This window comes from Talpa europaea (assembly GCF_964194135.1).
Source record: "Talpa europaea genome assembly, chromosome: 3".
Taxonomy (NCBI): domain Eukaryota; kingdom Metazoa; phylum Chordata; class Mammalia; order Eulipotyphla; family Talpidae; genus Talpa; species Talpa europaea.
The window spans coordinates 34,732,657-34,753,291 of NC_140069.1; the positions used below are offsets into that span (position 1 = coordinate 34,732,657).

At 37.0% G+C, this 20,635-nt stretch overlaps 1 protein-coding gene across 1 annotated transcript in view; it reads right to left on the reverse strand.

Moving 5' to 3' along the window:
• The window catches only part of LRRC69 (leucine rich repeat containing 69), a gene marked incomplete at its 3' end in the record, with an annotated part of 71,130 nt that overhangs the window by 26,148 nt on the left and 24,347 nt on the right, over nucleotides 1-20,635 (reverse strand). Inside the window, exon 5 of the mRNA XM_084230539.1 lies at nucleotides 17,899-17,970. Coding sequence (XP_084086665.1) covers nucleotides 17,899-17,970 — 72 coding nt within the window. The remainder of the gene's footprint in view (nucleotides 1-17,898; nucleotides 17,971-20,635) is intronic.

Below are 20,635 nucleotides of genomic sequence, written 5' to 3' on the forward strand. Positions count from 1 at the left end.
TACACCAATATATAGTCCATTGTTGAAAATAAGCAAGTCATATCTATTGTTTTTCTTAATATTCTTTTCTTAATATCTATTCTTTTCTTAATAGAAAAGATTTGTTGGGATCTACCTTTATTTTATCTTCCTTTTTTCCATCACTGCATTTGAGTTCTACCATAAAGGGTGAAGTTACTTTCCTATGCTATACATGTATTAGCAATTTTATACAAGTACTTCCAGTTCTAAGATGGTAAAACTAAGTACACTTAGCAGTCTACTGCTCACATGCCAAATTCTAGAAATAAGAAGATAACTTTAACAATAATAATAGTCACTTAAAAACATGAAGAGGAATCATCATGGGACTAGAAACACCTATAGTTGATATCAAGCAAAGAAGGAAGCATCAACCAAGGATGAATATGAAAGCTCAAGGAAGAATTCCCATAGCAAAAAGGAAGTATACAGAGGGGACTCAAAACACACAGGTAATAGAGCCTCCCTGGTGGCGCAGCGGTTGAGTGCTGGGCTGCGAAGCTGCCTGCAGCCTCTGCAGCGCCAGTTCGATCCCTGGCCTCCTCACATGGCGCGCAGACCTCTCTTGCCACTCCCGCTGCTCCCCTCAGCAGTGTCTTCGCTCCATCTGCCTTTTCTGCTCCCTGCTCTGGCTCTGGCTCTTCACCCTCCCAAGCTTCTGACTGTACCCAGTGCTTGTATAAATAAATTAATTAATTAAAAAAAAAAAACCACAGGTAATAGAGATCTCCAGAGAAGAATGACCGAGGAACAGCAGACATCAAGATTGCCATTTTGTCTCAGAAGCAAGCAGGCACTGTGGACTCACACACCCACACTTACTCCCACAGTCACACTCTGTATCTTCTTTTTCTGAATCCCACACACACATAACTTGGTCAGAGCAGTGCCTTGATTAGAGAGAAGTAAGATGGGGCCCTAAGTGGCTGGCAACAGCAGGGAGGAATGAGGAGCTGTCAGAAAGCATGATGCCTGCTAGAATATTTTAGCTATTATATTTCCACGCTCTCAAAGACCAATGCAAGCTCTTGTAAGAAGTTTCTCTTCTTCCATTTAGTAAATTACAAAGACAGCTGCCAGCTTCAAGGGAATCATGAGTGTCCCAAATTAAAAATAAGTTGAAAGTTTAAAAATAAAATTACCTGATAATCACTGAGTGCCAATACCATTAGAAATAATAAATATAAGAATTTATATGAGGGCCTCCCCGGTGGCGCAGCGGTTGAGCGCTGGGTTGCGAAGCTGCCCGCGGCCTCTGCAGCGCCGGTTCAATCCCCGGCTGCTCCCCAGCCACCGGGGGAGGGTCCCACATGGTGCGCAGACCTCTCCTGCCGCCCGCTGCTCCCCTCAGCAGTGTACCTCGGTCCTTCTGTCTGCTCTGCTCCCCACTCTGGCTCTGGTGAATTCTCTCACCCTCCCACGCTTCTGACTGTACCCAGTGCATGTATAAACAAAATAAACAAACAAATAAATAAATAAATAAAAACATGCAAAAAAAATTAAAAAAAAAAAGAATTTATATGAGAGAAAATAAAGCTAGTAGGACAAGATTCTATGCTACTTAGTATAACTATCATCAAAGAAAGACATGAAATATTGCTTACATAAAGCAAGAATTAGAATCAACTTTAGAATGCAGAAACCTCAAATCAAATATACTTTCTAAAGCAAAATTTGGCAACATTCCATCACATCAGTAAATGTATACATGAATTTTGATACACACAAAATTTCACTTCTAGACATCTTTCCTAAGGGAGTAATTGACAGTATGCACAAAGATTAACTACAATTTTTATTGTGACAAGAACTTTGAAATAGTCTACCTTTCAAAAAATAGGAAACTTCTTCAGTATATCTACACATCAGTGTAATGCAAGCCTTAAAACTACTGATGTGAGGAAATACTTGAAACTATGAAGAAATGTTTACAATAAAGGTTTAAAAGGCATGTTATAAAATATGTGTGTATGAATAACATACTAATATATATGAATATACTAATAATACTAATACATTAACCTGTATGAATAATCCATTTTTAATGCCTACATGTACATGTGCACACATGCATTAATACTTTTTTTAAAAAATTGGAAGAATAGGAAAGAAAAAAAATAATATATTAATGGTGTGCATTTTCTCCCAAATGGTCAGATTATGGGTAATTTTACATTTCTTCTTTTTATTTATCACTATTTTCCAAGTAATCCACAGTGAAAAGAAATTTTGAAATATTTTTCCAGGAATGATTAAACTTGCATCACCCTAATTGTTTACTAATCTGCAAATTCTCAGAAAACAAATTTGGAGGTAATGAAAGCAACAGGGGTTAGACTCCTCTTGTACTGGATTAAAAGACAGAAAATACAGCTTCCCCAAAGTGGATGAAATTTTCCCAGGGCTAAAAATATTTTAAGATTTCAAGAAAGCTATCTCAACATCTATGCTGATTCTAAGATTTTCTCAGAACTTTGAAAACTCTCCCACATATCTGGCTCATGAGGTATAAAAGTAAGAATGTAAGAAATATTTTTTTTCAAGTCCTGTTCTGTTTATGCATCTCAATAGTGGGAGTGAGAACTGTTATCATCCCCAAGAAGGTAAAAATTGGTTTATAGGAAATGCAAAAAAAATCTTACATATTATAATGGTTCGTGACTCTCAAAACTCAATCCTACATGGCAATAGAAACATATACACAATATATCTCTAGTGTTAAAAGTAAGGGTAAAAAACATCTTTTAAAAGGTTCCTGGAGCATGGGAGGGGATAACAACAACACAATGTTGAGAAACACTGGTTCACATACAAGATTATAAAACCCCAATTCGTTTTTTCACCTATCTTCTCTCTCCATTAGCTTGTTCAGAGCCTCACAACTTTTATTGTATTTAATTATACACACACATACACATGTTCCTTTGTGTTGGAAAACTCTCCCAATTAGCTCTTTAATAACTTGTTTCTATATTGAAATTTCTAAAACAAAAAGAATAATATTTGAGAAAGTGCTAGATTTTTTTGGCATTATTTCTGCTTTCAAATGTGTTTGAAGCTTTGAAAAAGTATATACTGAGCTATTAACATTAACCCAAGATTTTAGACTTAAGAGTAGCTATTTTTTTAATTTTACTCTGGATTCAGTCACATTACTACTATTCCTGTTAAAAAGCACAAATTAGGGATTTAAAATAGTTAACTATTCTTTATTACTTATTGGAGCCTTCAAAATATGAGAACATAAGTTAATTATATCATATTATGTAATTATAATATGAGCATTATAAATTATCTTTACGCTTGTCACTTTATAGTCTCAAAACAACTGCTAATTCTTAATCAAATTCTAGCAATAAAATAAAGACCAAGGGAAAAATGATAAAGGAGGTTAGGGAGAACCACATTAGTCTCCCCAATTTTATTGGTAAAATAAAAAAAAAAAAAGGATTTCCTCTTATTTATCTCTACCCAGAAGTAGTTTCAGTTCTACCACTGGAAGTGGTTTAAGAGGGTAGGAGGCTTAAACCAGATCCCCAACACTGCCTGCCACATTTGTTCTTTTGTATCATTCAAGTCTCTTTGATCACCTGTTAAGAGTGTCTTTCTTAGAGCCCCACTTGGGGTAGCAGAGCCCTCCACTACCTCGGATTTGTCTTTGTAATGTTGCAAGCATTGAGGATAGAGCAGTGCATAAAACACACAAAATCGCCCCTTCCCTCTCAAGCTTACAGTGCCCTGTATTTCTCTTGATCACATTACCTACCTACCTAAAATTATATTTTTGCTTACTTTCTTATGATCTTCCTTCCCACTAGAACAAAGCTGAAAGAGGGTCAGAATGCCTCAAACAGTTACTAGCATAAAAAAGTCTTGCAAATATATATTGAATAAATGAACTAAAGAATAAAGAAATGAGACTTGAGGAATTTAAGGATCTCTACTCAAGATAATATAGCTAAAAAGTAGCAAAGTTGATATTTTAAGAATTCCTGACACATTATCTCTTAAAGTTTTATACCAGCGCCTTCCTATCTCAATCAGGGGTGCCGAAGTTATTCTCCTGGTACCAGCTCAGGAGAACCAAGTGTGAGCATTGATCTCCGACCTGGTAATGGTATTGGTAACTTGAAATCGTCCCTGTTGGGAGTATTCATTGCATCGAAAGTGGCAGATGTCACAAGCCAGGTTTTTTCCCCCCAGAGAGCTAGATGTTACACATTTATAAGCAAACTACCTGGTATCGGCCATTCTATTTCCTCATCGCTACCAATGCTGAAAGCACTTACATGAGCTATCCAGGTTCCTTTCCCTAGGAGCGGTTCTTATTTTGCTACTTCAGCTTGATGTCCTCCTCTTGCTTTCTCCACCATTTGGGTCTTGAAATTTTTGAACAAGGATCACAACCCACCAGGGTTGGGACAAATCAGTCACTAAAAATTTTAACTGTTCAGTAGGGCAAGATCGCCAGGATGTAGGTGGGAAGAGAGAGCAGCAGAATTTATAATCAGCTCTGTGCCTGTGAAAATGGGCAGGGGCAGAACCTTTACTGAAAGACAGCGCTTGGTTGGCAGTCCGGAGTTAACTCCAAGGAGACATAAATCCCCTTATTCTTTTTATATGCGAACAGTTAGTACTGGACCAACTCTACTTATTATTCCCCAGGGGACATTCAGTGAAACATGTCCTCTAAAACAATGAACACCTGAATAGAGATTACACGTGAGTGTGTAAAATCATTTCATAAAGCTGCTTCTTCTACTCTAACATTAAACGCAAACTATATGCTTGTTTTATGTTGTTCTTGCTTTACAGCGTAAAGTAATATAAATAAAACAACATAGCTAGGAACATACATTATCATTCCACTTTCTGGCAGAAGGTTGAATAAATTACTAATTTTTTTTTAAAGATTTATTTATTTTTACACAAGAACTGGGATACAGGCCTGAGGCATGGGAGAGTGAGAGCACTCACTAGAGACAGAGCTGGGAGAAGAACAGGCAGACAGACCGAAATACACTGCTGAGGGGAGCAGCGGGCACGAGGGAAAGGTCTGCCGCGCCATGTGGTTATCTCCCTGGCCGGCAGGGAATCAAACCCATGCTGCAGAGGCTACAGACAGCTTCACAGCACTATGCTCAACCCACTGAACCACTGGGGAAGCCCAAATTACTAATATTAATTAGGTTTCTGAGAGTACTCCTCAGGCATTCAGAAATTATATATTTTTTTCTGTTTACTTATCCTCCAACTCTCATGCCCATTCATTCTCTCACAGTCTGGGTCAGATGACCCCAGAGAGTTCCCAGATAGGTAAGGATCACCTAAGGGAAAAAAAGAGGGGGGGGGTTAATAATGATACCTTCAAGCACAGCTACCTGAGGCACTGACATCATGGAAGTCCTGCAAGACTGGAGGGGGGAAGCAGTGCTTGTGCTTTAATGGTGAGAAGAGAAGCTAGGAAATGACTTAACATGACAGCCAGTATCATTTGTATTATCAACCAATGGTTTCAAATACAGGAACTGAAGTTCAAGGACTTTAGAAAATTTTCCCATAATCACAAACTAGGAAGTTGCAAAATTGGAATCCATATAGAGCCCATGAAGTTTATGTATCTTCTACTACACAGTGCTGCCTCCAGGGAAGATAGCACACTAGCTACTCTTCACTCTATTGTGACCCCGCCCCCCAAAAATTGTCACTACCAAAGTTGTGACTCACCACATTTCCTTTGGAAAACTAATTTGTAAAACCTCCAAGCAAACCCTGTCTTCTTTTATGTTTGATGGTCAACTCAGAAATCTCTTGCAGCATGCTGTGATCTGCAGGAATTCAAAATCACTAAGTGTAGAGTCAGAATCCAAATCCCAAGTCAGGATCTATCCAGACTCTATCTGCTGTTTTCAGCTATCATGCTTCTTACATCAATGGGGGAAAAGATCAAAACAGATCCCATATTACACAGAAATGGAAAAACTGCATGTGTTTATAAGTTAGGTGTGTGATTTGATACCATTGTGATTCTTGGGACAGAGATGCACGTGGAAAAATTCTCTGGTCCAAATAAGCATCCAAACACCTGGGAAAAACTATTCACCAAATTATTTTAATAGATGAGCACCAACTCCCTACTTGAAAGCATAGCAAAGTTATGAAACAAAGAACTATAATAACAAAAGCCTCAATGTCTACCCACAGTGACATAATCAGCCTCCTCCAGTGTCACTTCCCCATCTGTGAGTCAGTTCCCTGACATCCACTGCACAGCTGAGTTGTCTAAGTTTTCTGCCACCTCAGTACCTTCTGTTTGGAATTAACTTCCTTAATTTATAACTCTGCTTTCTCGTTAGTGCATCCTCCTACAAAGTCACACCTGTAGTTTCTTTGATGTTCCCCTTTAATTCTGAGCTACAGGAATGCCAGCCACAGACTCTCAGTTACTGTGTCTGAAAAAACTCTCCAATGCCAGTATCCTTTCTTTCCCCGCAACAGTAAGTTTAGATGTTGCTCTTAGAGAGGAACTCCAGATGCTACCCATTGTTCCCCCTCATTACCAAGCACAGAGTCTGTTCAGCAAGGACTTCCAGTTTCAACTGCTTATCTCAATTCCTCATCTCATACGATTCTCTATGAGCAAATAACCCTATCCTTCCTTTCAACAAATGAAGGGGGGTGTTACTTCAGTTTGGGGATCTCCATTTTGAAGATGAGCGGCATTCCTTTTATCGCCTGAATCACTGTCTTTAACTACTTGGCTAGAAAAATAGAATTTCCGAGGTAACTACAGATGGCTAAACACTCTGCCAACCTCCATGCCAAGTGGATAGGTTCCTCTGCAGCACACATGGGCATCCAGACCCAACCTGCCTTTCATTCTGATAAGAGCATACATGGAAGCAGCAAGCAGAACTCAGATTATTCAATTTAATTAAGCAAGGGGAAACAGCTATACTCCCTCACTTAATTGAGTCCTCAATTTTGAACCAGAGTTTTAACAAACCCTCCTTGCTTCCGGGGTAACATTTTATTAATTTTCTCTAAGCTCTTTATTTCCAAAAGTCTATCTCATGAGATTTTAGAATTAGAATGGCGAAAGAAGCAATAACATAATTCAACACCCTTCTCCTTGTCCACCCCCCATATAAGAAACAGCAGAAAACATGATCTCATTCTCATAAAAGTAGCGACAGGCACAGCATTTAGTCAAGTTTTGGAATTCTATATTAGCTAAGCTTACATCACTTACATAAAACCACAGAGCCCACAAGGGGTTTTCATTAGGCAAGCTTTGGCTTATGTCCCATTTTTTTTAAAGGTCACTGAATGTTATTTTAAATGTATATCTCCTAATAAACTGAGCCACTGAAGGCAGCTCTGACAACCGAAGAAAAATATACTATTTTCAAACTGGGGTCAAATTCTAGAAAAACATTTAGTCAGCTTCAAGGATAGGGTAGAGTTTTCCTTAATATCCAATAAAGACAGAATATAAGCCAAAATATGGGAACAAGAACAAAGTGAATCTCTAATATCTATTTGAAAGAAGAAGAAAAACAAAGGGGATGAGGTGGACAACTGGAATTTCTCACACCTCTGAACAAAGTAGATACTTCAAACATATCAAAACTAGATTGTGGAGATCTTCAAAGACGTCCTTGGCCACAGCTTAATGGCTATTTCACTGCATATCATTTATAAACTTTGAGGTTATTTTCTAACCATTTTGCAAAATTTTCAAAAGTTTTAATAGGTTTTTTTTTTTTTGGTTTAATAGAAGTTTTGATACAACGTAAACATCACAATTTCATGTTCTCACAAAGTTTCTTTCCCACAGTTGTATTGTGTTTTTGTTTTTTTTTTGTCAGACACATGCTGAAATTTGAAATAACCATTTTTCAAGTGTCTAGTCAATTTCGCAGAAATATTTCTTTTATTCCAAAATGAAATGGCTTCCCTAGGAATGTGTGTGTGTGTGTGTGCGTGTGCACAAATATTTATTTATAACTGGACATGGGTGGAAATAATTCTCCTGAAGGCAGGGCAGGTGAGATCATTTGGAAATGGAGTCATTTAAAAACAAACTGAACCTCTTCGCTTAACTTTGTACTAAATGCAAAAAGTAACCTAACAAAAGACAATGGGGGATTTCTGAAATACATACATTTTATGAATTAGACAAATACAAGTTGGAAAATGACAGCGACCAGGTCTGTACTGTGCAATATCAAGTAAGTGTCTGGCATCACAGATGTCAGAGCAAGATATGTTAAGCCTGGCATGGATCAAAATCAAGCTCTGACCTAAAAGAGAGAAGTTCTTTTTTTTTTTTTTTAAGATTTATTTATTTATTTATACAAGCACTGGGTACAGTCAGAAGCACGGGAGGGTGAGAGAATTCACCAGAGCCAGAGCCAGGAACAGAACAGGCAGAGTGATGAAATACACTGCTGAGGGGAGCAGCGGGCATGGCAGGAGAGGTCTGTTGTGCCATGTGGGACCCTCACCGGTGGCTGGGGATCGAACTGGCGCTGCAGAGCCTGCAGGCAGCTTCACAGCCCAGCACTCAACCGCTGCGCCACCAGGGGAGGCCCAAGAGAGAAATTCTTTTAAACTAAAAACATCCAAGGGAAGAAGGGAATAGAGTCGAATAGAAGTCAAATAGAGAATCTAAGAAAAACGGATTTCAGTACCAAGGGGTTTAATTTTTAAAGGAGTCAATCTGAAAATCAGAAATCAATTGAGTCAAAGGGAAGGGTAAAGATGAGGCTGGACAAAAAGAAAAAGAAAAATACAGGATGGTCTCACTCATAGCAGGAATCTAGAAAACTTAAATAAGGGACCAGAAAAATGAATAACTATAAGAAAGCGAAAATCAAAATCAACAAAAAACTATGAACCAGAGACACTTTTGGGGGGGGTGAGGGGCGGGAGGGGAGGGATTGGGGTCAGAATGGGGGGGGGTTGTAATTGTATGGGGAATATAAAAATAAAATTTATTATTTAAAAAAAAAAAAGATGAGGCTGGAATAAGGAGAATCAAAAGCAAAGATTCAAGGAAACAGGGACAGCTCCTCCCTTTAGGGAGCTAGTTTATTAGTTCTGTTTTACTGTTTCACCGAGACTGCAAGAATGTGAATGGGTCTGCAGAGCAAAATAACAGCTGTTCAGACAAAGAGCACATGGGGAGCAGGAAGCAGAGGAATACTAAGGACTCTACCTCTGCCCTTTCATGCCTGTATAGGTGAGTGGCTGCAAATAATTGCAAGTTAGAGTCATTTAGGTGCTTTCCTGGTTTTGAAAACCTATGAAGACACCCCTGCATTAGGACAGTTCGAGTGACCATTTAGTTCAGACCAAACATTTTTTTTAAAGATTTATTTATTTATACATACAAGAACTGGGGTACAAGCCAGTTTTTTGGGGGGCGTGAGAGGATTCACCAGAGACAGAGTGGAGAACAGAACAGGAAGATCGACTGAAATATACTGCTGAGGGGAGCAGTGGGCGAGTCAGGAGAGGTCTGCAGCGCCATGTGGGTTACCTCCCTGGCTAGGAATTGAACTTGTGCTGTGGTGGCTGCGGTGAGCCTCCTAGGTTGCATCTTAACCCCTTGTGCCACCAGGGAGGCCCCCTCAGACCAAATCTTAAAATGAAAAGATATCTATTTGTTATCTCTATCATGTGCCAAACACTAATAAAGAAAAATAAATACTGTATGATTTCATTCACAAGAGGTAGATGAGAAAACAAACGGATGAAATAAATCAAGTAAAGATTTTTGGACCAGAAGATCAGTTAGTAGATACCAGAAGGGAGGGGGAAGGTGCTGGGTAAATTGGGAAAAGGGGGACAATGATAGGGTAGGATAGAATTGGATGTTTAGGGGTGCACTTCATATATTATAGACACAGTTTGGGTCTCCGGGATGGGCACCTGAAACTTATATAATGTTATCATGCAATGTTACTCCAATTTAAGAATTTTTATACATTATCTCATTTTATCATTCATTCTATGTTGGCTGAACACCAACTGCTGGGTCAGATATTTTCCCAAGCATGTAATGATATGTGTTATTAATATCCCCAACTTACTGAAGAAAAACAAGACATAGAGTAATTGAGTTATGTGCTCAAGGTCATACAACTGGTAAATTGCTAAACTAGGCATATTTGATTTTTATTTGGGAACAGTGGACTCAAATTTTCTGCTCTCTGGGAAAGTTGCTTACTTTTTTTCCTCCTTTGTTTCTCATATGATAAAAAGGGAGAGTGCTTGCACTAGTCTCAAATTTGATTTATAATAATTCTGAAGGATTCTTGAAGGAAAAAAAAGGAGCAGTGAAGAAACACAACAGATGCTATACTATTATCCACCATGAATAGTCCAAGCATAACTGTTCTCATGGCTGCAGCATTGTAACAAAATTTTTCTCTCCTTATATCATTTTCTTCTTATAAAAACCTCATTTAGGGTCTCCCTGGTGGCACAAGGGGTTAATATGCAATCTATGAAGCTATCTGCAGCCACCACAGCACAAGTTCGATCCCCAGCCAGGGAGCTATCCAAATGGTGAAGCAGACCTCTTCTGTCTTGCCCTCTGCTCCCCTCAGGAGTATATTCCAGTCAACCTGCCTGTTCTGTTCCCCACTCTGTCTCTGGTGAAACCTCTCACCATCTCACACCTCTGGCCTGTACCCCAGTTCTTATATGCATAAGTAAATAAATCTTAAAAATAAAAGTAAATCAAAAAAATAAAAACCTCATATACCTACCAACCTGAGAAACGTAAAAATGTTTAAAATTCTTAATTTTGACATAGAATCTGTTTATGTAGATTCCAATAAATGTTAGTATCATAAATTTGAAAGTGAAAGAAATCACTAAGAGCACCTAAATGACTCTAACTTGAAAAGTGAAGCATTGGTTATGATTTACACTGTTTTAAGCACATTTCTTCAATATCTAGTCTTGGCAATGCACTTTCTCATACACTGTCATATTCATATGTGTCCTTATAAATGTGTTAACTAAATCTGGGTTTCACTTCCAAACTACAAGCACACAGCATAAACGAGGAACTTTCATAAAAACAAAAGTCAAAAATAAAGTTACATGGTGAAGACTTGGCCTCACAAACTTTCCTCAAATAAAATTTGGTGTCTAAAATCATATGCTAAAAATCTTTCCAATGGTTAAATTGGCTGCTGAATAAGTGTGTAAGAAGTTGTGCCAAAGCCATATACACACCAAATACACCCATGGTGTGGCCGTAGAGGAGTAACACATAAAAACTCAGCCTCCAATTTTAGAGGCATTCCTTGTATTCACTAACAAAACCCTAGCTTCTATTTTACAGACTATATAGGAATTCTGTTTTTCAAGGAATGTTCCTTGAGTATCATTTTAGCCCAGGACAAAGGGAAATCTCAGAACCCAAACTCCCAGTGAGATACAAGAAATGTCTTATTTATTGATGTAGCCTGACAGGGACCACCCCTGCCTGTGACTACTGAAATAAAGGATAGATTCCTCAGTACATTTGTCTCTTAGAGGCAGGGGTTCTAATATGGCAGGAGGCCTGCGCTTGAAGCCACTAAATCCTGAGATCAAGTCCAGTCTCTAGTACTGCTCTAACAGTTAGCACTACCTTAGAACTTAATAGAAATGCAAATTCTTGGAGGCCTTCCTGGTGGCACAAGGGGTTAAGAAGCAACCAATGAAGCTATTCACAGCCACTGCAGCACCAGTTCGATCCCCAGAGAGCTATCCACGTGGCACAGCAGACCTCTCCTGACTCTCCTGACTCGCCCACTGCCTCCCCTCAGCAGTGTATTTCAGTCAATCTGCCTGTTCTGTTCCCCACTCTGTCTCTGGTGAATCTTCTCACTCTCCATACCTCTAGACTGAAACTCTAGGGATGGGGCCCAGCCAGTTGGGTTTTAACATCCAGGGAATCCTGATAGAAATTCAAATTTGAGGGCTACTACTGTAGGTACATTACTTCTCTGCATTCTCTATACTCTCAGGTCCAAAGAGGAATAATGATACTGAATCTATCTTCTTCAAAGGGCTATTCAATATCAAATTTCAAATAACAAAAAATTACTTTTGCAAATCTTCAAATTGCTAAATATGCTCAGAGTATTGTGTCAGAAATATAACTTTTACAGCCATTTCTCAATCTGAAGAGAAATGGTAACAGTTCAGTAGTTAGATAGATTGCTAATGGGGGATTCTGATGAAGAGTGTTACAGCAAGAGCAAGTTTTCTGTTCTAAAAAGGTTTGGTACATGATGTTTTGTTATAAACTTCACTTCAGAGATAAACGTCATCATGCCCTCTGGTGAGGATCATTAAAATCTTTTTTTACTTTTGTCAGGTCAGCTTTTTCTTCAAATAATTGAAGTATGAAAAACAACTGGACTCCTGAGGAAAAGAGGAGCCAGAAAAAGTCTTTGCTTAAAAGAGAAAAAAAAAAAATCTAAATTGTTTCAAGGAAACAAAAAACTCGGTAACTTACTTCTCTCCTTGTTGAAAAGGCTGAATCACAACTATATCATAAATTGTTGTCTAGCCTTTATTTTAGAATTTAGAAAGAATGGTAACCCTTTCCTCCCAGAAACCCCATTATAATATCTAATCCAAGGTTCTTCTGCAGCATATAACAGCAATGCAGTGTTTTATTTTTTTTTATTATTGTTAAAGGTTATTTTGAGCTCAATAATGAAATTATCACCTACCAGCCATGCTCCTCTTTCCAAGTCAAAATGTCAGTTTCTTTAACTTTCCTAATTTGAAATTTCTGTAATGATTTCTTTCTTGTGATCGCTCCAGAGCCCACTTCAATTTCTAAAGTTTTCCTCAAACACCAAAACAGAAGTCAGTACAGGGCAGAGTTCCCTAATGGCAGGAAGTCTTTGAAGGTTCCTGCCTACAGCGTACAAGAGCTTTACTTAACAATTTTTCCCACTGAATTGTCATATAACCCTCACACAGGGAGTTTCATCTATTACATAGAGAGATGCTAAAAAGAGTACTAAAACTTATTGTTCCATATCCAAGTATCATGGCTTGAACAGCATCCCTACAAAATTCACATCTCCCTGGAATCACAGAATGTGACCTTATTTAGAGAGTCTTTGCAGATATAATTAGATAAAAAGAGGACATACTGGATTAGGATGGCCCAACTGCCGGGGCTGATGTCCTCATAAGAAGTGAAAATATAGACTTGTTCTTTGAAGTACCAGTTGGTGGTACCTTGTTACAGCAGTCTTCAAAAATCCATTAAAACAAACATCACTGTTTTTTTGCACTATCTGGAAAACTGGCAGTGTTTCCAAATGGGCCACTATCTGTCACAAGTTCTGTTTCAGAAGGGGTAGTATCCCAAGAAGAGATGCAAGTAAAAGACATTTTATTTCACACCATCCTTTTCCTCAAAGGTTTAATAATTCAAAATCCAAGCCTAATTCCAGAAATAAAATAAAAATGTGAGAAAAAGTGAACATATGATAAAGAAAATGTAGAATATTCAGTCATTTAAAAAATTATTTGAAGAATATATATATCATGAAAGTGTGCAATATGTTAAGTGAAAAAGTAAAATGTTAATTTATGCAATGTTTTCAATCATATTTTAAGTGCATTTATAAAAATTAGATACTTGGAAAAAACCAACAGTAAACACTTCATAGGAGGTTAAGTGTAAAAGCAGCATATATTTTTCTCTCTTATATAATATATATAATATACACATATTCACATATTTACTTTCTAGACTTATGGTGAATTGGTTACTTCTATAGCCAAAAAAAAAGCTTTTTATAAAAAGGCATATATGTAGATAAGAGAGCTAGTGGACAGAAAGAAAAGAGTTATCTTAAAATAAATTTTAACAATTCCTAATTATCCAAGAAGCACAGGACACATTGCAAGCTATTAAAATGAATTATTTTAACATGTCTTAGATAGGAATTAGATATCAAATAATTTTCTGAGTCACAGAGAATTTCCTCTAATTATGCCGATAGATCAGATTAAGAAATCAGTCACAGAGTTTTGCTTTCTCTCTACTAATATTTCTACTGCAATGATACTTTTTGATTATTTAGGTTGCACTTCTTGTTTTCCATAGTGAAGAGGAAAGAAAATAGCAAAATGTTCTGATCCCCTCAAATTTGGATTATTATTTCAAATAATATTATGGATTATTATCTCTTTTTTATTTTGTTTTGGGGGAGTTTGTTTTTTTATTATGATCCTTATGATCCTTATTTTTATTGTTATCCAAATAGCAACTGCATTGACAGAAAAAGACATATCTTAAAACAAAGAAAAGAAAAAGTCTCTAAAGTACAAAATAAATTAATAGAAGCAAATTGCATGACCCTGGGAAGTCTTAGGATCCAAACCTAAGAGTTTGGATCAGTGACTCATCTTACAACAATTGCACTTGGAAGAACTGTACAAAGAACAACTACACTTCTGACAGAATGACAAATGAAACTGGGTTTGGAGTAGACCATTTTAAAACTTGTCCATATTAAGAACAAAAGCATTTTTTATAAATAGGATTATAAAAAAAATAAATTCAAAATCCAACTAATGTCATTGTAAACCTTAATAGTTACCATTATTAAGATAATATACAAGGATTAAAGAATGGTAAATTTAACAATTCAGGTGAGGGGACCATCTTTCTAAACATTTCTGATCAAGTTTATTTAATTAATACAATAATCTCTAATTGCCTATGTCTATAATTTAACATTATTTAGACCACTACATTTTATACAAGTATATATTTACATTCATTTTCTCCCCACATACACAGAGTAATCCTTCTCATTTTCAATACTGAGTATATTATTTCTGTTCCTAACTATATTTGAGTTTTCAAGATAGTAGTTGAGATTAGACATTTGAAAATAAATACTTAAAATGTTCATTTTTACAGGAAAGAATAAAATATTTTCCTATATAACTGTGACCACCTTTTCACACTTAAGAAAATTAAGAGTAATTCTGTAACATCCATCCCACAACTGCCCCCCAAATGCCTGAATGCCTGATGTAACCTGCTTGTTATTGGGTTTTTTTGTGGGGAGGGAGGTAAGGTGGGGGACCAATCAAGTTTCACAAGACAGTTATGTATTTTATATCTTTTTAAATAACATTATGTGCTCTCTTTTTTGGTGTCTGCAACAATGATGAAGAAAAGTAGCTCTCATCCAGTGAATACCCTTTTTTTGTGGAAAAAAAAAAAAAGTAGTGTGGGTAAATGGCACTTCTTTAAAAAGAAAAGTCACACCGGGAAATTAAATGAGACAAATCCAGATATAGTATAGTGTTACAAAAAATGCTTTAACAGAATTTTCTTGAAAACTTACATTTAGAGACTTTCGTTATTATTTCATGTTTTTGCTTGAAATTTTGAGAATACAATAAGTACCCAAAATCTTTAAATTAAGGAAAGAAAAAAATGAGATAAATAAACTAGAGTCTCAAAGTACTAGATCTGACTATATGGTAATAAAAGTACCAGTCCACTTCTGAAATAGCTAATTCACTGTGTGTTCATAATAAAATTTTTCTTAACAACTAAGTAATACAGAAACTCTTCTGATTGAACATCTATGAAATAATTATAATAGTACCATTGTCTTACTGCAAATTTCCATTTAATGGGCATTTTATTCAAAAGTCCTGGTGAAAATTCAGTTACAAATATTCAAAAGCCATGTGAATAAAAAATATATACTACTGTGAAATAACTGAATTTTACAAATAGCAAAGGAAATTTTAGATTATAAAATAGAAAACACTGTTGGGCCTCTCTGGTGGCATAGGGGTTAAGTAAGTCTCAGCACTATCAACTTACAGGCAGCCACTGCCCCCTTGGCTAGGGAGCTGACCCACATGGCACAGCAGACCTCTCCTCTCTCACCAGATGCTCCCCTCAGCAGCGTATTTCAGTAGACCTGCCTGTTATGTATGCTTCCCACTCTGTCTCTGGTGAATCTCTTGCTACAACCACCCAAACCTGTGGCCTGCACCCCAGTTCTTCTACCCAAAAATAAATAAACAAATAAATTTTTAAAAAGTAAAAACACTTTCAAATAAAAACTTATTTTTTAAAAAAGAATAATTGAGAGGCAATAACCCAGACAATTATACAGAATAAATTTTCAAATCTATGAGTTAAGACTACAAGTTAGGGCATTGAGTAAATGGAGTTCCTTTTGCTCTTTATTTTTTTGTGTATGTTTGAAAAACTTTAATAAAAAAATAAGTTTTCAAAACTAGTACTTCACAAAGTTGTTGGCTTGTTTCACTAAAGCCAGCAAAGACTAGCACTATGAGTATACTTCTAGGAGGTACATAGAATAGTCAAATTTATAGAAGCAAGAAGTTGAATGATGGTTGTGTGGGGCTAGGTGGGGAGGAGGAATTGAGAGTTAATATTTAATGTGCACAAAGTTTCAGCTGGTAAAAATGAAAAACTACTTTTTTTTTTTTTAATAGAGGCATGTTTTATTTATTTATTTGTTTGTTTTGTTTATACATGCACTGGGTACAGTCAGAAGCGCTGGAGGGTGAGAGAATTCACCAGAGCCAGAGCGGGGAGCAGAGCAGGCAGAAGGACCGAAGTACACTGCTGAGGGGAGCAGCGGGCAGCAGGAGAGGTCTGTGCGCCATGTGGGACCCTCCTCTGGTGGCCGGGGAGCAGCCGGGGATCGAACCGGCGCCGCAGAGGCCGCGGGCAGCTTCGCAACCCAACGCTCAACCGCTGAGCCACCGGGGAGGCCCAAAATGAAAAACTTCTAATAAATGTTTGGCAATATTTTAGAGCAACATGAATTTATTTAGTGTCACAGAACTGTAGACTTAAGATGGTAAAAGGTTATATTTTATGTTATGTGTATTTTGCCACAATAAAAAAGCTCTCATTTTTTTATAAACCTTATTTTTCATATTTCAGTCATTTCATTGTCAAAAAATTCCATAGGGGGTAAAAATATGAAATCTTAAATTAGAATAGGTCAATCAGAAAAATTAATGGATCAACAACTATTTATTGAATGCTTCTAGATTGATGGGTTTCTAATTATTAATCTGCATGTGGAAACATGTTTGCAAAGATATAAAATTACAATATGAATAATTGTATATTCCCCAATGTTACAAGTTGCTAAGACCAACTGCTTCTCAGTTATTTGAAATAAGGCAAGATCAAAATTTATTTCCAAATAGAAAGAAAGTATATTTTTCATTGTTTAAGGCTGAAAAACAACTAATAGAAGTGTCACCTTTGGATTAATTACAATGGATAATAACTGATGCTCTGGAAAGTAATATTTTCATAAAGTGTGAGGTGACCAAGAGCAGTGTACAATACCAGGAAACATTTAACTATAACAATTTTTTTTTTAAGATTTATTTATTTATTTATTTATCTATCTATCTATCTATCTATCTATCTATCTATCTATTTATTTATTTATTTATTTATTTATTTATTTATTTATTTATTTATAGAAGCACTGGGTACAGTCAGAAGCGCGGGAGGGTGAGAGAATTCACCAGAGCCAGAGCGGGGAGCAGAGCAGGCAGAAGGACCCAAGTACACTGCTGAGGCAGGAGAGGTCTGCGCGCCATGTGGGACCCTCCTCCGGGGCCGGGGAGTAGCCGGGGATCGAACCATTACTGCAGAGGCTGCGGGTAGCTTCGCAACCCAACGCTCAACTGCTGTGCCACCCGGGAGGCCCCTAACCATAACAATTTTTAATGGCTGTCCATATTGTTCTAATAGTAATAGCATAACAAAATTATTTTCCATTTATAATGGAAGTTAACTCTACTTACTCTTGGTGGAAATATCTGTATAATATTTCCAGCTATGTCTAGGAGTCTTAGATTTCTAAGATGACAAATTTCCTGTGACAGAAAACAAAAGAGAGACATTTTTTTAATAGAATCCTATTTTAACATTTTTTACCAGAATCCTAAATATTTCTTTTTTAGTTCAGACTTGAAAATCTTTCCTAATTACCTGAGCTATTCTTTAGTACACCCTCCTGAAGGAGATTACTGTGCCCTGGATTGCCAGATTCTGAGTTCTAAATTTCCTCTGACCTCTCTGACAACGTGGCCACCAAGATTTAGACTACTTTTAGGTTCACAGCTTACCTCTGACACTTATAATGTAAGCATAAGTATTTTTTTTTAATTTCTTGGTATCATGTTTTCATTTATAAAATGGAAATGCTAATGAAGCTCCTCCTTCAATGTGGTTGTTGAATATATTAAATGAACTATTAATCAGAAAGTGCATACTAAGGGGCTTACTTAATACATGACCATAAGTAAAATAGAACCTTTAAAAAAACAGAAACAGATGTATTCCTGGAAAGTTGTCTCTATGGACAATTTCACCAGCAATTTTTTTTGGCATCTACCTTTTGTTTAACACTATGCTAACATAACTCTTTCCTTAGAAAGGAAATAAAACCTGTCACTTTTCATCTCTATGCCCAATGTAACATTACATTACCATAGTAACCACGTGGTTATTATACTGTATCTTGGTTCTGATATTTCTCCTAGCTAGCAAAGACTGTAAGATTTTTTTTAATAAGAAACATAAAAAACATTTAAAAATTGAAAACTGAAGGTATGACCTGATGAATGGTTCCCACCACTTGCAGAGATATATTTGAAATGACACTCTTATTTTGAGGATCAAACCTCTCCTCAGGGAGATGATATGACTCTTCAGTCATGACAACTGTCTTTCTTCCTGATCTTCTCACATAAAATCCCAGGTTGGTAGGTGATGAGATGGAGTTTGGTGTAATAGATGTTTACTAGGAATCCATGCTCGAAAAGTAGTTTTGTTCAACAAAGTAGGGTGCTCCAGAGTGGGCACCATCATTCCAAGATGTTCTCCATCCTTGACTGGTCACAGGATATGGAATGCTCTTAGAGTGACCTTGAGCAAGAAAGGAGGTTCTCTGTAACTGAGGCACACTCCCATCAAGTTAACAGAGGCTGTCTGCAGTCCTCACCCCCTACAGCTGGGCAGCAAGACCTTGAATGGGGATCTGCCATGTCATATATATGATCCTCTTGAGTGTCATGTAGTCTTTTATTACCATGATACTCTCCTGATTGCTCTGTTAGCTACAGGAAAATTAATCAAAAAATGCTGGCATTGAGTATGGCTGGTTGTAAGTAATCAATAATGTCATCATCTCTTTCTCTTGTGATTTCATCAAGTCAAACTCTCCTAAAGAAGGGAAACATGAACTCCAGCAGTTCTGAGTTTAAGTTCTTCCAATTTCACAACCTTAGCACAAAGAACATGTTTACATCCCAAAGTCCATCTGTCGGACCTGTGAATTCCTATCCTTGAACAAACAACGATGCAGTTAAACAATTGGTAAAAGACATAGACATATTTCCAAAGATACGCTGAAGTGTTGAACATCATTAATCATTATGGAAATGCAAATCAAAACCATAGTGAGCTATTACTATCAGGAGGACTATTAACAAAAAGGTAAGAAATAACAAGTATGAGTGAGGGGTAAAGAAAAGGAAACTCTTGCACACTGACGGTGGGAAGGTAAATTGGCTGCTATGGTAAGAAAATACAGATTCCTCATAAAATCAAAAATAGAAGTACCATCTGATCCTACAAAGAAATCTCAAAAAGATATTTGCACAGTCATGTTTACTGCAGCATTATTCACAATAGGCAATATATGGAAACAACCTAAGCATCTACCAATGGATGAATGAATAAAGAAATTGGGTTACCGCGGAATCTAATTCAGTCTTTAAATAGAAAAAATCCTGCTATTTGAGACAACACAGATGAAACTGGGAGACTGTATCATAAGTGAAATAAGTCAGTCACAGAAGGACAAATATCACCTTCATATGAAGCATATGAAGTTGCCAAATATATGGAAGTAAACAACGGAGTGGTGGTAACTATGGATGAAGAGAGATTAGTGTGTTCCAGAAATCTGCTGTTCAAATATAGTGTCATATATATCAAGGCTTTGTACTTAAAAATGATTTAAAGAATAAGTCTCACATTAAACATTCTTATTTTTTAAAAAAAGACACAAGGAAATATTTGGAGATGATATGTTAATTACCTTGACAATGGAAATGGTGATATGAATGTATGTATATGTCTAAACTCTCAAACTGCATACATCAATTATGTATAGCTTTTGTATACCAATTATATCTGTAGTGGCAGGAAGGCCACGGAGCAGGTTTTCTAAGATTGAAGCAGAGCTGGGTAAAAGAGGAGTCCTGGAGCCCTCGATGGATTTCTCAGGCTTTTATTGAGCTTTACATGTAGTGTGGTACACAGGTACACAGCAGGCAGGGGTGCTGGGGGGCCAGGAGGCCAGTAGGCCTCTAAGTCCCCAGCAAGTCTTCACTTTGGACTACTCTGGCTTCTTTCTCCCCTTCTCTCGCCAGCCTCTCTCCTGCTTCTGCTCCTCTTGGTGACTACCTTAATACTTCTCCCATGGCCCACAAAAGTAAATAAGATAGCTTACAACAATGTAACAACTGCAGG